Source organism: Tamandua tetradactyla, chromosome 25 (genome assembly GCF_023851605.1).
Source record: "Tamandua tetradactyla isolate mTamTet1 chromosome 25, mTamTet1.pri, whole genome shotgun sequence".
NCBI classification, from domain to species: domain Eukaryota; kingdom Metazoa; phylum Chordata; class Mammalia; order Pilosa; family Myrmecophagidae; genus Tamandua; species Tamandua tetradactyla.
The window spans coordinates 33,089,400-33,108,097 of record NC_135351.1 but is presented as its reverse complement, the minus strand read 5'-3'; the positions used below and the strand labels follow the sequence as shown (position 1 = coordinate 33,108,097).

The 18,698-nt window shown below is 40.5% G+C and overlaps 1 protein-coding gene and 1 pseudogene across 4 annotated transcripts in view; one reads left to right on the top strand and one right to left on the bottom strand.

Annotated features, from left to right (window-relative positions):
* The window catches only part of SLC18B1 (solute carrier family 18 member B1), a 31,377-nt gene extending 27,491 nt beyond the window's left edge, over positions 1 to 3,886 (top strand). For 3 of the 4 annotated variants that reach the window (XM_077144026.1, XM_077144029.1, XM_077144027.1), the window contains 4 exons: positions 2,185 to 2,259; positions 2,957 to 3,050; positions 3,147 to 3,199; positions 3,420 to 3,885. In XM_077144026.1, the coding sequence (XP_077000141.1) occupies positions 2,185 to 2,259; positions 2,957 to 3,050; positions 3,147 to 3,199; positions 3,420 to 3,546 (349 nt within the window). In that variant the 3' untranslated portion in view covers positions 3,547 to 3,885. Of the gene's footprint in view, positions 1 to 2,184; positions 2,260 to 2,956; positions 3,051 to 3,146; positions 3,200 to 3,419 lie in introns of all 4 variants that reach the window. The other variant, XM_077144028.1, reaches the window with a different exon arrangement.
* Positions 3,887 to 17,626: 13,740 nt separating this feature from the next.
* LOC143669429 (U6 spliceosomal RNA) lies at positions 17,627 to 17,726 on the bottom strand (annotated as a pseudogene).
* Positions 17,727 to 18,698: the final 972 nt, after the last annotated feature.

The following is an 18,698-nucleotide window of genomic DNA, read 5'->3' as shown; positions in this document are numbered from 1 at the left end:
TCAGTTTTGATGGCACTTTGTTTCTCCCAACCCTAAGGCTTCAGCATTTTACATCACAGAATAATGTAATATAAGTTGCATAAATCATACACAAATATAAATGATTATATGTAGAAATACTAATACAGTAATAGATAAAACGGGCTGTGGACAGAGGCTGGGCTAGGTGTATGCCTTGGTGTATATATAATTTTAAAAAGCCAAAGTAAAACAGAAAGGCCTCCTCATTGTTCCTCTCTTACGGACAAGGTCCATACAAGAACATGGAGTAACAAGAGCAGACTTCCATCACCTCGCCAGCCTCATCTGTTTGATGAGGCACAATCATGAAGAACACAAAAAGATTAAGCTAGAGCAGTGTTTTAGTTTCCCAGCTGTTAAAACAAATACCATATAATGGGTTGGCTTCAACAATGGGAATTTCTTACCTCTCAGTTTTCAGGCTAGGAGAATTCCAAAACCGATGCATCAGCAAGGTGAAGCTTTCTCTCCAAAGACTGTAACAACCGAGGCTGGCTTCCACTGATCCTTAGTTCTTGACTTTGCTGTCACATGGCAATGCAGTCTTCTCCTTTTTTCTTCCTATTTACAAATAAATTCCCATTCACAGGACCAGAGGTTAGGACTTGAACACGTCTTTTTCACAGGACACAGTTCAATCCAGAGCAAGTATCTCTGTGTCTTAGTTTGCCAGAGTTCCTATCACAAATGCCACAAACTGGTTTAGGCTTAACAACAGAAATTTAGCAACTCACAATTTCAAGACTAGAAGAAGACCCAGATTGAGATATTAGGAAGGCTTGCTTTCTCCTGGCATCTGGTGCTGGCTGCCATCACTCCTTGGGGTTCCTTGGCTTGTATCTCTGCTTTCCATCAGATGGCAACGTCTTCTCCTTTCTGTGTTTCCCTCCTGGGTTCTGCTAACTTCTGGCTCCTCACTGTGGGCTTCTGTGACCTCTGCCTTCCAGTTTCTTCTTTTAGTAAGGCCTTCTGTGAAACGGATTAAGGCCCGTCCTGATTCAGCTGGTCACACTTTAACATTTACAAATACACTCACACTCACGAGAGCACAGATGAAGATTGTTCTAGTTTGCTAGCTGCTAGAATGCAATATACCAGAAAAGGAATGGCTTTTAACAAGGGGAATTTAATGAGTTGCTAGTTTACAGATCTAAGGCCGAGAAAATGTCCCAATTAAAACAAGTCTATAGAAATGTCCAATCAAAGGCATCCGGGGAAAGATACCTTGGTTTAAGAAGGCCGATGAAGTTCAGGGTCTCTCTCTCAAGTGAGATGGCACATGGTGAACACAGTCAGGGCTTCTCTCTCGGCTGGAAGGGCGCATGGCAAATACGGCATCATCTGCTAGCTTTCTCTCCTGGCTTCCTATTTCGTGAAGCTCCCCGGGAGGCGTTTTCCTTCTTCATCTCCAAAGGTCGCTGGTGGACTCTCTGCTTCATGGTGCTGCAGCATTCTCTGCTCTCTCTGAGTCTCTCATTCTCCAAAATGTTTCCTCTTTTATAGGACTTCAGAAACTAATCAAGACCCACTCAGATGGGTGGAGACATGTCATCCCCTAATCCAGTTTAACAACCGTTCTTAACTAAATCTCATCAACCAGGGAGATGATCCCATCACAGTCCCAAATACACAGCATTGAATAGAGACTATTCTACCTTTAAGAAATGGGATCCATATTAAAACATGGCTTTTCTTAGGGGGCATACTTCCCTTCAAACCAGCACAAAGATGAACATGGCTTTTGGGGGCACATGATTCAGTCTCCCACGCTATGGCTGGACTGTGTCCAAAGCTCCTCATTGGGGTCAGGAGCTGCCCAGTGTTTTCTAAAAGTTACCCACAGTTCCCCTTTATATGTACTTCTCATTTTAAGAATTTTTCTTAGTTAATTTTATATTTTTGTGAGCATTTACTGCAAATGGATCAAGAGTCTTAATACTATATATATGCCTCAAAATTACTTTTAGATAAGCCTGAAGTGAAATTAACCAGGTAAAGTCCTTCAGATTAGATTAGCTTTTCATCTTAGAAATGGAGTGTTTGTACTGTTATCTTTATCCAAATCAACTTTGGTTTGTCTTCATTTACTACCACACAACATTCAAGCTTTTTTCTTGCTGGTTTCTCTTTCAATAATGGATCTACTCTTGTCTCTCTTTGCAGTGAAAATGGATTTGAAGAGGGACTGAGTACACTGGGACTCGTGTCAGGTCTCTTTGGTGCAGTGTGGTCAGTTGGGTGAGTAGTCGTAGAATTTCATTCAGACCTTCAAGATAGAAAACACTAGCCGCACTTTACCCAAGAACTTGAGATGCCAAAAGGTCAGATGAGTCGCCCAAAGACAAACAGTTTATCTGGGGCAGAGCTGGCATTCTAATACACATCCTTTGACTCAAAGGTCAGTGTTTAACATCTAATCAAAATAGTCGCATATACTCTGTCTTAACCAAGTGATATTTTTAATGCAGCAAATACATCTCAGATTTTTTATTTTTATTCATTTATTAATTTTTTTGACCTCTACTATGTCAGAGAGGTCATTGTATGCTGGCAGTGTAGTATATCTTCAATAACTATGTACTGACTGCAGCTATTTTAAATGCAAATACTGAAGAGAAGAAACCTGTTTTCATCTGAACAAGTATAGAGAAATTATAAAGATGGCTTTGAATGAATGTTGTCTTTTAAATTGTTTATTTTAAATAACGCATCTATTTTTCAGAAGCAGATAACAATTTAGAATTGTTTAAAAATTTTAAAATCGTTGTCAGGTAGAATTACTTTTTAAAAAATATCCAGTGCTGTTCTCAGATATTGACTTTTTTTTTCTTTAGAACATATAGTTCCATTTTTAACGGATTGAGGGATCATTCTAGCTTTTGAGAAGTCATTCTTTCATCCACTATTTAACATTCTGTCTTCTTTCCTTTTTTAGTGCTTTTGTAGGACCAGTGCTGGGGGGATTTCTGTATGAAAAAATTGGTTTTGAATGGGCAGCAGGTGTACAAGGTCTATGGGCCCTGACAAGTGTGAGTAATCAGTCTTTTATTTTAATTTTTCTTATATTCATAGAGGAATCTGACTTACAGAATCTACATTAACCAATACCTTTTATTGTGTTAAAGGGGTTAGTGATGGGCTTATATTATCTACTGGAGGACTCAAGGAAAAGAAGAAGGTATGATCACCTTGGGCTTTTTGCCTCCTTTAAAAATTGGCCTTTGGGAGTGGAAAATAAATGCCACGTTGTATCCATCCTTCCAGTCAGTGGATTTCTGGGCCCTCTGAACCTCATCACTGGGCAGACACTTCTAAGGAGAGAGTTGGGTCACAAGTAGGTATTGGGTGTTTCTAAGATGAGAAATACTGAGATTCCTCTTTCCTTTCCCTCAATGTAGATCTAAATCTGAAAATATCCTTGGCACAGAGGATGAGCAAACCGCACTCTTGTCTAATGAAATTGAGCCTCAAAATCCCAGTTCATCCCCGTGGGGAGATGGATGCTTCTGGCCTCAAGCTCCATGATCGAAAAAGTCTTCTCAGTCTCATGCCCAGAACTCCCATCACCAGCATCCTGGAAGTGTCGAAACTGGTTGTATTCTTAGATGATCCTGCATTGGGCTGTGTGGACTGTCATCCTGAAAAGCCAGCCTGCTGAACAAGCCATATTTGAAACATTTGGATGAAAGAGTAATTAAAAATCAGCGAAAGTTTTCTAAGGTGCGACCCTTGTCCTTGAAGGCTTTACTCTAGTGAGGCCCCTGCTGCCTCTGTTGACTTTGTATTCTAAGTGCACTGATTACTATGAATGTGTCGTGGGTTTTTTTAATAAACTAGAAAATAAATTAATCGAGTTACTATCCTTAAAAGTATGCAACCATAACTCAAAATATATAGAATATTTAGTGTGAAATCGGTTTTAAAAAAAATACACTTTCTTTGTTTGCTGAGATTTATTTTCTTGGTCAAAAGGTAAAGTTCCTGCATGTCATACAGAAACTCTACAGTGTTCTTGGCCTTCACCTCTTCTCAGAGTTTTGTGTGAAAGGTACAAGAGTAACATTATTTATGACTTCTATTTTTGTGACATAATTTTCAGTTATGACCTGGATGTGTAAACATCTCTTGGCCTAACATTATTCATTTCCCGCAATGTTTTTGTGTTTCACATTTACCATCTGTGTTAGTTAGGTTCAGTTGTCAGCTTGGCCAGGTGAGCATACCTAGTCTTGTTGCTGTGGCCATACACTAATGGTACATGAACCTCATCTGTTACTAATTACATCTGCAGTCGGCTAGGAGGCATGTCTGCTGCAATGAGTGACGTTTGACTTAATTGGCTGATGCTTAAATGAGAGACCGCAAGGTAGCACAGCCCAAGCAGCTTGGCATTCCTCATCTCACTCACAGCACTCACAGCTCAGCCCAGGCCTTTGGAGATGCAGAAAGAAGTCACCCCGGGGAGAGTTGTTGGAACCCAGGGGCCTGGAGAGTAAGGCCACAGAGACCATCCTGTGCCTTCCCACTTAAGAAAGAACCTCAGTGGAAAGTTAGCTGCCTTTCCTCTGAAGAACTAACAAAATAAATCCCCTTTTATTAAAAGCCAGTCCATCTCTGGTGTGTTGCATTCCGGTAGCTAGCAAACTAGAACACCATCTTTTTTCCTTCTTTTTCTTAGTAGAAGTATCCCATTCCTAAAGCAAGCAGTCCCACTGGAATGCTTGTATATTAGAGAAGGAGTTTGTTTTAGTTTCCTCTAAAGCAAATATCATGCAGAAGTTTGGTTTAAAGGATGAAAATTTATGGGCTCATGGTTTTAAGGCTAGAAGTCCAAATCAAGGCATCATCAAGGCAATGCTTTCTTCCCAAAGACTGATGGCCTGGGGCTAGCTGCTGGTGATATTTGGTCCATAGCTTTGCTGTCATGTGGTTATGCATGTGGTGGTCTCTCCTGGCATCTCCTGTATCTTCTGGGTTCTGTTGACGATCAGTTTCCAGCTGCACCTTTCTGTGGCTTTCCATTTAAGGCTTTCAGTAATAGGATTAAAATCTATCCTGGGCCATACCCTATCTGAAGTAACCTCATCAAAAGGTCCTATTTTCAAGGGTTCACACCTACAGGAATGATTAAGCACAGGGGTTTTTTTTTTTTTTGGATACTGTTTTAGTTCCCTAGGCTGCTATACCATGAAATGGGTCAGGTTAAACAATGGAAATTTATTCAGTCACAGTTTTGAGGCCAGGAAAGTGTCTAAATCAGACATCAAGGCGATGCTTTCTTCCCAGAGACTGGCTGCCAGTGATCCTTGGGTCCTCTGTACATGGCAAGGACATGGCAGTGTCTGTTGGTCTCTCCCTTTTCCAAGTTATTAATTTCAGCTTCAGTCTTCCATGACTTTCTCTCTCTCTGTCTGAATTTCTTTGTCCTACAAAGGACTCCAGTAACAGGGTTAAGATGTCTCCTGATTGAGATGGGTCACACTTTAACTGAAGTAGCCTGTCAAAAGTCTACTTATAATGGGTTCACACCCACAGGAATGGATTAGATTTAAAAAGATGTTTTCTGGAGTACATACAGTTTCAAACTACCACACTCCAGCCTTTGGACCCCAAAAAGACATATTCTTACTGTATGCAAAATATATTAATTCCATCATAATATCCCAAAGCCTTAAGTCCTTTCAGAAACAATGCTTAGTACAAAGTCTTACCAAAGTCAGATAGGAGAGTGGTCAGACCTGTTAAACCTAGAAAATAAGTTATCTGCTTCTGATATGCAAAGGAGGGATAGGCATAGAATATATTAAACATTTTCATTCTGACAGGGAGAAATTGGAAGGGAAACGGGTCACAGGTCCCAAATAATTCCCAAGCCCTACAGGACATACCCCAATAGATTCAAGGTCTGAGAGTCATCTATTGTATGATATTTTGTTCTTCATTCCTGATGGAGCAGCAGCCTACTCCTTCCAAGTGCTTGCCCAGTGGCCATGCTCTCCTCAAACACTCCAAGCATCAGGATGGCAGCCTGGCTTTCTGAATGCTGGGGTGCAGGTTCCAAACACTCAGAGTACTGGGGCAGCAACCAGACTCTACAGTCCCCGGGGCATAGGTTCCACTCTCTCTGAGCATTGGGATGGTGACCAGATTCTCCAGAATCTCTGAGGCACAGGCTCTACCCATTCTGGGCATCCGGGTGGTAGCACTCTTTCTGAACAATGGGGCAGGAAGCCCACCCTCTCCATGCCTCAAGGCAGACCCACCCTTTCCACCCAGATGGGTGGGCTTGTTTTCTTGGCCAAAGAAGATCAGTCCATTCCTTAGCTTCCGTGTTTCTGCCCTTCAAGTGATTTTTCCTGTAATCTGCCCCTTTTAGTTCAGGCTGGCAATGGTCTGTTCATGCAGATATAACAGAAAAATTTGTCAGATGGTTAGTACACAGGGGTCCAAACCATCAGGTAAGAAGGACTTTCTACAGAACGTTCCTGGATAACTGCACCTCCAGGCCTGAATTGCACTGAAATGGCTGACTGATTCCCTGTTCAGTTTCACCCTCACTATTCTTTTGGGACTCACCTTCCAGAAGCTCAGAATTTTCCAAATCAACTTCTGGTTTGTTTGTGCCCAGGAGTTCAGTTCTCAGTTCATCCCTTTCTTCTTATGTTTTATTGTAAGCTGCAAGGAGAAACTAAGCTGTATTTTCCACACTTAGCTTCGAAATCTTTTCAGCTAAATGTCCAAGTCCATTGCTTTCAAGTTCTGCCTCCATCAGACATCAAAGATCCAATTTTGTCAGGTTCTCTGCCACTTTACAATAAGGATTGCCTTTCCTTCAGTTTCCAAAAACACATTCATCATTTCCTCCTAAGATCTCATTGGAAGTACCTTTAGCATCCACATTTCTACCAATAGTCTCTTCAAAGCAAACTAGGCCATTTCTATCAAGCAATTCACAATTCTTCCAAACTCAGCCATTACCCAATTCCAAAGCCATTTCCACATTTTTGATATTTACAATAGCAGTATGCCATTCTGCTGGCATCTAAATCTATTTTAGTTTCCTAAGCAAATACCGTGAAATGGGTTGAGTTAAACAATGAGAATTTCTTTACTCATGGTTTTGAGGCTGAGAAATTATTCAAATCAAGGCACTGTCAATGCAATGCTTTCTTCCTGAAGACTGGCTGTCAGTGATCCTTGGTTCCTCTGTCATGTGGCAAGGCACATAGCAGCATCAGCTAGTCTCTCCTTTCTCTTCTGGGTTTTGTTGATTTTAGTTTCTTGCTTACATGGCTATCTCTTTCACTCTCTGCCTGTGTTTCATTCTGCTTATAAAGGGCTCCAATAATAGGCTTAAGACTCATCCTGATTGAGGTAGGTCATATTTTATTGAAGTACCTACTTACAATGGGTTCACACCCACAGGAATGGATTAGATTAAGGATATGTTTTTCTGGGGTATGTACAACGTCAAACCACCACAAGATTTCTCCAGCTTCATGTAATAACCATGTTGCTGTTTGAAGTGAGTGAATTTCTTTTGTGAAACTCTCATACCTCCTGATCCTTTTTTTTTTTTTTTTTAAGAATTCACAGTTCTGTTGATTGAACTAATTCCTAAATAGATTATCTTTTTTCAGTCTATGTTTTGGTATGTATTCTCACATCCTCTCCTGTAGAATTTTCTTTCCCCATCATCTTTATGTTACTTTACAAAAAAAAAAGCAATCTTATTGAGATTCATTCACCAACCGTATAATCCATTCAAAGTATACAATCAATGTCTCCCAGTATCATCACATAGTTTTGCAATCACCACAATTTTAGAACATTTTCATTATTCCAAAAAGTAATAATAATGATAAGTAAAGTTAAGATATAAAACAAGGGAGGGGCCAAGATGGTGGCTTAGCAAGGTGTGCGTTTTAGTTCGTCCTCCAGAACAACTACTAAATAACCAGAAACAGTACAGAACAGCTCCCAGAGCCACGACAGTGACTGGACACACAGCGTACCCCAGTTTGGACCAGCTGGACCGGCTGCGAGCCCCCCCCAGAACCATGAGTTCCCCAAGCCGCTGTGGCCGGCACCCAGCGCCCCTCCCCCACAGGCGGCTTCTAAGAGGGAAAGGAAAGACTCCCTAACAGTAGCAGGGACTGAGTCCAACCAAGCACCAATTGTGGCATTAATTAACAAATTCTGACTACTAAAAATAGGCTCCCAATCAGGCGAACCTGGTCAAGGTGGAGGTCGCTTATTGGGTTAACTGAAAAAGAGGAAAGGGGACAAAACTGAGGTTTCTGTGGCTGCCTCTATGGAGGCTTGGCTGCCTCTGGATTCAGCAGTGGGACTACTCAGGCTGCAACTGCTCCAGGCATAGGCAGAAACAGACTGCTTTCAGGGCTGTCTCCCACCTGTGCCTTCCCCAGGGGAGGGGCGAAGCCCAACTCAGCTGGAATCCCTCTCTCAAGGAATTCAGAACTGAGGGCTCAGCAATTTGAATCCATTAAAACCAGCCTACAACCTCTCCTCTGTCTCCACCACACCTCCAGCAGGGAGAGCCTTCCAAACTTAAAGGTGCCACAACATCTTTTGCTGGCGGGACCCGCAGTCAGACAAGCACCACATACTGGGCGGGATAAGAAAAACAGAGCCCAGAGACTTCATAGGAAAGTCTTTCAACCTGCTGGGTCTCACCTTCAGGGAAAACTGATGCAGGTGACTCCTTCCCCCTGATAGGAGTCCAGTTTAGTCTGGGAAAACCTGGCTGGAGTCTATATTACCTATGTAGACCCTCCTAAGAGTGGGGAGGGAAAAGGCACCTTACAAGCTGGGCAAGAAACAAGAAAACAAGAACTGAAAAATTATCCTCTCTTAAACGAAACCTAAACTAGAGGTCCAGAAAAAGCTGAACTGAGGGTCAAAGAACAGATAGACAACAAACACATCTAGCAAGAAAACCCTAGGTAAGATAAGTGAAAGCAATCTCCAGAATAAACTAATTAAGGTAATTAAATGTCTAGACGCCAGCAAAAAATAACAAATCACACCAGGAAAATTGAAGATATGGCCCAGTCAAAGGAACAAACCAATAGTTCAAATGAGATACAGGAACTGAAATAATTAATTCAGAATATACGAACAGACATGGAAAACCTCATTGAAAACAAAATCAATGAATTGAGGGAGGATATGAAGAAGGCAAGGAATGAACAAAAAGAAGAAATGGAAAGATAGAAAAAACAAATCTCAGAACTTATGGGAATGAAAGGTACAATAGAAGAGATGAAAAAAACAATGGAAACCTACAATGGTAGATTTCAAGAGACAGAGGTTAGAATTAGTGAACTGGAGGATGGAATGTCTGAAATCCAAAAATAAACAGAAACTATAGGGAAAAGAATGGAAAAATATGAGCAAGGACTCAGGGAATTGAATGATAATATGAAGCGCACAAATATATGTGTTGTGGGTGTCCCGGAAGGAGAAGAGAAGGGAAAAGGAGGAGAAAAACTAATGGAAGAAATTATCACTGAAAATTTCCCAACTCTTATGAAAGACCTAAAATTACAGATCCAAGAAGTGCAGCGCACCCAAAAGAGAATAGATCCAAATAGATGCTCTCCAAGACACTTACTAGTCAGAATGTCAGAGGTCAAAGAGAAAGAGAGGATCTTGAAAGCAGCAAGAGAAAAGCCATCCATCACATACAAGGGAAACCCAGTAAGACTATGTGTAGATTTCTCAGCAGAAACCATGGAGGTGAGAAGACAGTGGGATGATATATTTAAATTACTAAAAGAGAAAAACTGCCAACCAAGAATTCTATACCCAGCAAAATTGTCCTTCAAAAATGAGGGAGAAATTAAAACATTTTCAGACAAAAAATCACTGAGAGAATTTGTGACCAAGAGACCAGCTCTGCAAGAAATACTAAAGGGAGCACTAGAGATAGATACAAAGAGACAGAAGAGAGAGGTGTGGAGAAGAGTGTAGAAGAAGGAAAATTAGATATGACATATAAAATACAAAAGGCAAATTGGTAGAAGAAAGTACTACCCATACAGTAATAACACTAAATGTTAATGGATTGAACTCCCCAATCAAAAGACATAGACTGGCAGAATGGATTAAAAAACAGGATCCTTCTCTATGCTGTTTACAGGAAACACATCTTAGACCCAAAGATAAACATAGGTTGAAAGTGAAAGGTTGGGAAAAGATATTTCATACAAATAAAAACCAGAAAAGAGCAGGAGTAGCTATACTAATATCCAATGAATTAGACTTCAAATGTAAACAGTTAAAAGAGAAAAAGAAGGATACTATGTACTAATAAAAGGAACAATTCAACATGATGACATAACAATCATAAATATTTATGCACCAAACCAGAATGCCCCAAAATACGTGAGGAATACACTACGAATACTGAAAAGGGAAATAGACACATCTACCATAATAGTTGGAGACTTCAATTCCCCACTCTCATCAATGGACAGAACATCTAGATAGAGGATCAATAAAGAAACAGAGGATTTGAATATTATAATAAATGAGCTAGGCTTAACAGACATTTATAGGACATAACACCCCACAACAGCAGGATACACCTTTTTCTCAAGTGCTCATGGATCATTCTCAAAGATAGACCATATGCTGGGTCACAAAGCAAGTCTCAACAAATTTAAAAAGATTGAAATCATACACAACACTTTCTCAGATCACAAAGGAATGAAGTTGGAAATCAATAATAGGCAGAGCACCAAAAAATTCACAAATATGTGGAGGCTCAACAACACACTCTTAAACAACCAGTGGGTCAAGGAAGAAATTACAAGAGAAATCAGTAAATATCTCGAGGCAAATGAAAATGAAAATACAACATATCAAAACTTATGGGATGCAGCAAAGGCAGTGTTAAGAGGGAAATTTATTGCCCTAAATGCCTACATCAAAAAAGAAGAAAGGGCAAAAATTCAGGAATTAACTGTCCATTTGGAAGAACTGGAGAAAGAACAGCAAACTAACCCCAAAGCAAGCAAAAGGAAAGAAATAACAAAGATTAGAGCAGAAATAAATGAAATTGAGGACATGAAAACAATAGAGAAAATCAATAAAACCAGAAGTTGGTTCTATGAGAAAATCGATAAGACTGATGGGCCCTTAGCAAGATTGACATAAAGAAGAAGAGAGAGGATGCAAATAAATAAGATCAGAAATGGAAGAGGACACATAACCACTGACCCCACAGAAATATAGGAGGTAATAACAGGATACTATGAACAACTTTATGCTGATAAATACAACAATGTAGATGAAATGGACAACTTCCTAGAAAGGCATGAACAACCAACTTTGATGAAATAGAACAACCAATTTTGAGAAATAGATGACCTCAACAAACCAATCACAAGTAAAGAAATTGAATCAGTCATTAAAAAGCTTCCCAAAAAGAAAAGTCCAGGATGAGACGGCTTCACATGTGAATTCTACCAAACATTCCAGAAAGAATTAGTACCAACCCTGCTCAAACTCTTCAAAAAAAATTGAAGTGGAGGGAAAGCTACCTAATTCATTCTATGAAGCCAACATCACCCTCACACCAAAACCAGGCAAAGATATTACAAAAAAAAAGAAAACTACAGACCAATCTCTCTAATGAATATAGGTGCAAAAATCCTCAACAAAATTCTAGCAAATCGAATCCAGCAACACATTAAAAGAATTATACATCATGACCAGGTAGGATTCATCCCAGGTATGCAAGGATGGTTCAACATAAGAAAATTACAAATCAACAAATCAAAGCAGAAAAATCACATGATCATCTCAATTGATGCAGAGAAGGCATTTGACAAAATTCAACATCCTTTCCTGTTGAAAACACTTCAAAGGATAGGAATACAAGGGAACTTCCTTAAAATGATAAAGGGAATATATGAAAAACCCACAGTTAATATCATCCTCAATGGGGAAAAACTGAAAACGTTCCCCCTAAGATCAGGAACAAGACAAGGATGTCCACTATCACCACTGTTATTCACATTGTGTTGGAAGTTCTAACCAGAGCAATTAGACAAGAAAAAGAAATACAAGGCATCAAAATTGGAAAGGAAGAAGTAAAACTATCACTGTTTGCACATGATATGATACTATATGTCGAAAACCCTGAAAAATCCACAGCAAACTACTAGAGCTAATAAATGAATACAGCAAAGTGGCAGGTTACAAGATCAACATTCAAAACTCTGTAGTGTTTCTATACACTAGTAATGAACAATCTGAGGGAGAAATCAAGAAATGAATTCCATTTAAATTGCAACTAAAAGAATAAAATACCTAGGAATAAATTTAACTAAAGAGACAAAAGACCTATACAAAGAAAACTACAAGAAACTGTTAAAAGAAATCACAGGAGACCTAAATAGATGGAAGGGCATACCGGTTCATGGATTGGAAGACTAAATATAGTTAAGATGTCAGTTCTACCTAAATTGATTTACAGATTCAACGCAATACCAATTAAAATCCCAACAACTTACTTTTCAGAAATAGAAAAACCAATAAGCAAATTTATCTGGAAGGTCGAGGTGCCCCGAATTGCTAAAAGTATCTTGAGGAAAAAAAATGAAGCTGGAGGTCTCACGCCGCCTGACTTTAAGGCATATTATGAAGCCACAGTGGTCAAAACAGCATGGTACTGGCATAAAGATAGATATATTGACCAATGGAATCTAATAGAGTGCTCAGATATAGACCCTCTCATCTATGGATATTTGATCTTTGATAAGGCAGTCAAGCCAACTCACCTGGGACAGAACAGTCTCTTCAATAAATGGTGCCTAGAGAACTGGATATCCATATGCAAAAGAATGAAAGAGTATCCATATCTCACACCCTATACAAAAGTTAACTCAAAATGGATCAAAGATCTAAACATTAGGTCTGTTCTGGTTTGCTAGCTGCTGGAATGCAACACACCAGAGACGGATTGGCTTTTAATAAAAGGGGATTTATTTTGTTGGTTCTTCAGAGGAAAGGCAGCTAACTTTCCACTGAGGCTCTTTTCTTACGTGGAAGGCACAGGATGTTCTCTGCTGGTCTTCTCTCCAGGCCCCTGGGTTCCAACAACTTTCCCTGGGGTGACTTCTCCAAAGGCCTGGGCTGAGCTGCAAGTGCTGAGATGAGGAATGCTGAGCTGCTAGACTGTGCTACATTGCGTTCTCTCATTTAAGCACAAGCCAATTAAGTTAAACGTCACTCATTGCAGCAGACATGCCTCCTAGCCAACTGCAGATGTAATTAGCAACAGATGAGATTCACCTACCATTGGATCATGTCCACAGCAACAGAACTAGGTGCTTTCACCTGGCCAAGTTGACAACTGAATCTAACTACCACATGTCCACCCCTTGTCAACTTGGCAACTACTCACATCACCTTAAACAGGTGCAAAATATTCTCTTCTGGCTGTGGACCTGTGAATCTCAAAATAAGTTGTCTAGTGCCAAGATGCAAAGGAGGATATTCACAGGATATAGATTGTCATTTCCATAGGGAGAAATTGGAAGGAAGATCTGCAGGCAAACACCATTGGATTTCCAAGTCTGAAAGTCATTTATCCTTCGGCTGTAGAAAGCAGCAGTCCCACCCCTTCCAAGGGCCTATGCAGTGGCCGGCCTCTTTCCAAATCAACCTCGGGGAACATCGAGGAGACCACCTCTGGGCTCCACTCTCTCCAGGCATCAGGGCCACCCCTGGGCTCTCTGCCATTTCTGGAGCACACGCTCAACCCCTCCACATGGTGGCAGCCAGGCTCTCCCAGTCCCCCAAGGAGCGTGCTACGCCTTTTCCAAGGCCCGAGGCTGCACAACTATTCCACTGCAATGAGAGGGAAGACTCATCCTCACCCTTCAGGGTAAACTCACCCTCTCCACACATACAGGTGGGTCCACTCTCCTGGCCGAGGTTTCTTGGCTTCAGACCCGAACTTCCACGGTTCTCACTCTGCAAACTCCAATCTCTCCCTTTTGTGTCCTCCTTTGTCAAGATTGGCGGTGGTTCCATTTACACCAACAGTCTCTTCAAGCCCTCCAGGACTTCTCCATCAATCTCTTCACAGTTCCTCCAAAGTCTTCCCCTTAGCCATCCAAAACACAGTTCCAACAGATCTGGCATTTGCAAACCGCAGCAGCACCCCACTCTCCGGTACCAAATCTGTTCTAGTTTGCTAGCTGCCGGAATGCACCACACCAGAAACCGATTGGCTTTTAATAAAAGGGGATTTATTTTGTTGGTTCTTCAGAGGAAAGGCAGCTAACTTTCCACTGAGGCTCTTTTCTTACGTGGAAGGCACAGGATGTTCTCTGCTGGTCTTCTCTCCAGCCCCTGGGTTCCAACAACTTTCCCCGGGGTGACTTCTCCAAAGGCCTGGGCTGAGCTGCAAGTGCTGAGATGAGGAATGCTGAGCTGCTAGACTGTGCTACATTGCGTTCTCTCATTTAAGCACAAGCCAATTAAGTTAAACGTCACTCATTGCAGCAGACACGCCTCCTAGCCAACTGCAGATGTAATTAGCAACAGATGAGATTCACCTACCATTGGCTCATGTCCACAGCAACAGAACTAGGTGCTTTCACCTGGCCAAGTTGACAACTGAATCTAACTACCACAAGGTCTAAGACCATAAAACAGTTAGAGGAACATGTAGGGAGATATCTTATAAATCTTATAATTGGAGGCGGTTTTATAGACCTTACACCTAAAGCAAGAGCACTGAAGAAAGAAAGAAAGAAAGAAATGGGAGCTCCTCAAAATTAAACACTTTTGTGCATCAAAGAACTTCATCAAGAATGTAAAAAGATAGCCTACACAATGGGAGACAATATTTGGAAACGACATATCAGATAAAGGTTTAGTATCTAGAATTTATAAAGAGATTGTTCAACTCAACAACAAAAAGACAGCCAATCCAATTACAAAATGGGAAAAAGACTTGAACAGACACTTCTCAGAAGAGGAAATACAAATGGCCAAAAGGCACATGAAGAGATGCTCAATGTCCCTGGCCATTAGAGAAATGCAAATCAAAACCACAATGAGATATCATCTCACACCCACCAAAATGGCCATTATCAACAAAACAGAAAATGACAAGTGCTGGAGAGGATGTGGAGAAAGAGGCACACTTATTCACTGTTGGTGGGACTGTCAAATGGTGCAACCACTGTGGGAGGCAGTTTGGCGGTTCCTCAAAAAGCTGAATAGAGAATTGCCATATGACCCAGCAATACCACTGCTGGGTATCTACTCAGAGGACTTAAGGGCAAAGACACAAACGGACACTTGCACACCAATGTTTATAGCAGCATTATTTACAATTGCAAAGAGATGGAAACAGCCAAAATGTCCATCAACAGACGAGTGGCTAAAGAAACTGTGGTATATACATACGATGGAATATTATGCAGCTTTAAGGCAGAATAAACTTATGAAGTATGTAACATGGATGGACCTTGAGAACATTATGCTGAGTGAGACTAGCCAAAAACTAAAGGACAAATACTGTATGGTCTCACTGATATGAACTGACATTAGTGAATAAACTTGGAATATGTCGTTGGTAACAGAGACCATCAGGAGATAGAAATAGAGTAAGATATTGGGTAATTGGAGCTGAAGGGATACAGACTGTGCAACAGGACTGGATACAAAAACTCAGAAATGGACAGCACAATACTACCTAACTGTAATATAATTATGTTAAAACACTGAATGAAGCTGCATGTGAGAATGATAGAGGAAGGAGGGCTGGGGACATAAATGAAATCAGAAAGAAAGATAGACGTTAAAGATTGAGATGGTATAATCTAGGAATGCCTAGAGTGTATAACAATAGTGAAATGTACAATGTACAAAATTTTAAAAATGTTTTTGCATGAGGAAGAATAAAGGAATGTCATTATTGCAGGGTGCTGAAAATAGATGGTAATTAATATTTTAAAATGTCACCTTATGTGTGAGACTAAAGCAAAAAATGTTTATTTGTTACAAAATTTATATTTTGACTAGAGCATTTCCTAATATAACTCATGTAGAGAGTTTAATTGAATGTCATAAGTACTTGGAATCTCAGGTAGGACATGAGATTTTGTTGGTTGTCCAGAGTGATGCCCCAATGAATCCCAGAGTGATTTGATCAGTGAGTGGAAAAGTATTTGCAAGCCCCCTTCAGGGAATGGTGAGAGCAGGGAGAAATTCAACTTCCCCAAGTCGAATTCTTGATATTCTCACAAGCAGTGTGGACAACCAAAGCTACAGGCTGAGCCCCCAGTCTTGGGGTTTATTCATACGAAACTTAACCCCACAAAGGATAGGTCAAGTCTACTTAAAATTTAGGCTTAAGAGTCACCCCCAAGAGAGCCTCTTTTGTTACTCAGATGTGGCCTCTCCCTCCAGCCAACATGACGAGCAGTCTCACCACCCTCCCTCTCTCTGTGTGGGACATGACTCCCAGGGGTTTGGACCTTCCTGGCAAGGTGGGACAGAGATCCTGGAATGAGCTGAGACTCAGCATCAAGGGACTGAGAAAATCCCTAGAATGAGCTGAGAATTAACATCAAGGAATTGAGAGAACCTTCTCTACCAAAAGTGGGAAGAGTAAAATGAGACAAAGTGTCAATGGCTGAGAGATTCCAAACAGAGTCGAGACGTTATCCTGGAGGTTATTCTTACGCATTAAGTAGATATCACTTTGTTGTTCAAGCTGTAGTGGGTTGGAGGGAACTGCCTGAAAATGTAGAGCTGTGTTCCAGTAGCCATGTTTCTTGATGATGATTGAACAATGATATAGCTTTCACAAGTGACTCTGTGAATGTGAAAACCTTGTGTCTGATGCTCCTTTTATCTACCATATCAACAAAAGAGTAGAACATATGGAATAAAAATAAATAATAGGGTGAATAAATGTTAAAATAAGTTTAGTTTGAAATGCTAGTGTTAAATGAAAGTGAGGGGTAAGGGGTATGGTATGTATAACTTTTTTTCTCTATATCGTTTTATTTCTTTTTCTGTTGTCTTTTTATTTATTTTTCTAAATAGATGCAAATGTTCTAAGAAATGATGAATATGCAACTATGTGATGATATTAAGAATTACTGATTATATATGTAGAATGGAATGATATCTTATTGTTTTGTTTGTTTGTTGTTAATTTTTTTTAATTAAATATATATATATATATAAAACAAAACCCTGGGGTGCACTGGTGGTTCAGTGCAGAATGCTTGCTTTCCATGCGGTAGACCCAGGTTCGATTCCTGGTCCATGCATTCCCCCCCCAAAAAAAGGAAAAGAAAAGAAAACCCAAAATATGCAAAACCCTTTTCCCCATCCCCATTGTTGAACTCTAGTATCGGCGTGGTACATTTGCTATTGTTGATGAAAGAGTATTAAGATATTACTGCTAATTATAGCAATAAGAAATTTTCAACATTTTCTCCCATATGCCTCTCAGTTATTAACTTCTTGTAATAGTGTCCTACATTTGTTCTATTTCATGAAATAACTTTTTTATATATGTACTGCTGTTCGCAGTCATCATAAAAATATGGAATGCTTCACGAATTTGTGTCTTCCTTGTGCAGAGCATGTTGATCTCTGTATTATTCCAATTTTAGTATATGTTGTGCCGAAATGAGCACTCTTGATCCATTTTATAATGGAGTAGCCACATTTATCTTTTTTTTTAAGAAGAAGTGAATACCAGTTTATTCATTCAGAAATAGTTATTGAGTGTCTTCTCTGGACTGGCATTGTGCTGGGGCTAGTATTTAGCTGCGATCAAGATAAGCACAATCTCTGCTTTTATGTACCTTATATTCCAGTGGAAGAGAGAAACAAGGAACAAGGGGATGCATGGGGAGCCCAGTGGTAGAATTCTTGTCTGCCACGTGGGACACATCCCCACTCCACCCCCACCCCCCCAAAAAGAAGGAAATATCAGAAGTCTAATTTTCTTACAGATATACTGGGAAGGGAAAAAACATTGTGTGGAGGGGCACCATTTGAGCTGAGTACTGAAGGCTGGGAATGAGTGAGCCATTTATTCATTCTGAAGAGGGAGCAGCTTTAGCATGTTAACAAGTGCTACGGAGTTTGGTGTGGCCAAGTATGAGCTAGTTGTCCATGTGACAGGAATCTGGTAGAGAGAGGAGGGTGGGGGGAGGTGGAGGAGCCATCTCTAACTGTGGAATGCCCTGTCCATGTTTCAGGAAGTTCACTGCTATGTATATGGTCAGTGAGTGGGGTAGGGAAGCAGTGATGGAGGCAGACCTTGGGAACTTTGAGAGATAGTGATGGCTTGGACCAGAGAGGTGGCCCTGGAGATGGAGAGAAAAATATGTATTTATAAGTGGAGCAGGCTTTGCTGAAGGGAGTGGGGGGCGATGCAGAGGAATTTAGGATGATTCCTAGGGTTTGGTCTTGAGGGTAGGGGTGGCAGTGCTTAGTGAGATGGGAAAACAGATAGGGACAGGCAATTAAAAATCATGAAGAGATGCTGATTTACACCATCAGAATGAAAAATATTAAAATGAATGAAAACCAAGGGTTGAGGGGAACAGAGAGCAACTAACTCTCTTACACTGCTGGTCAGAGTGTAACTTGGCAGGACC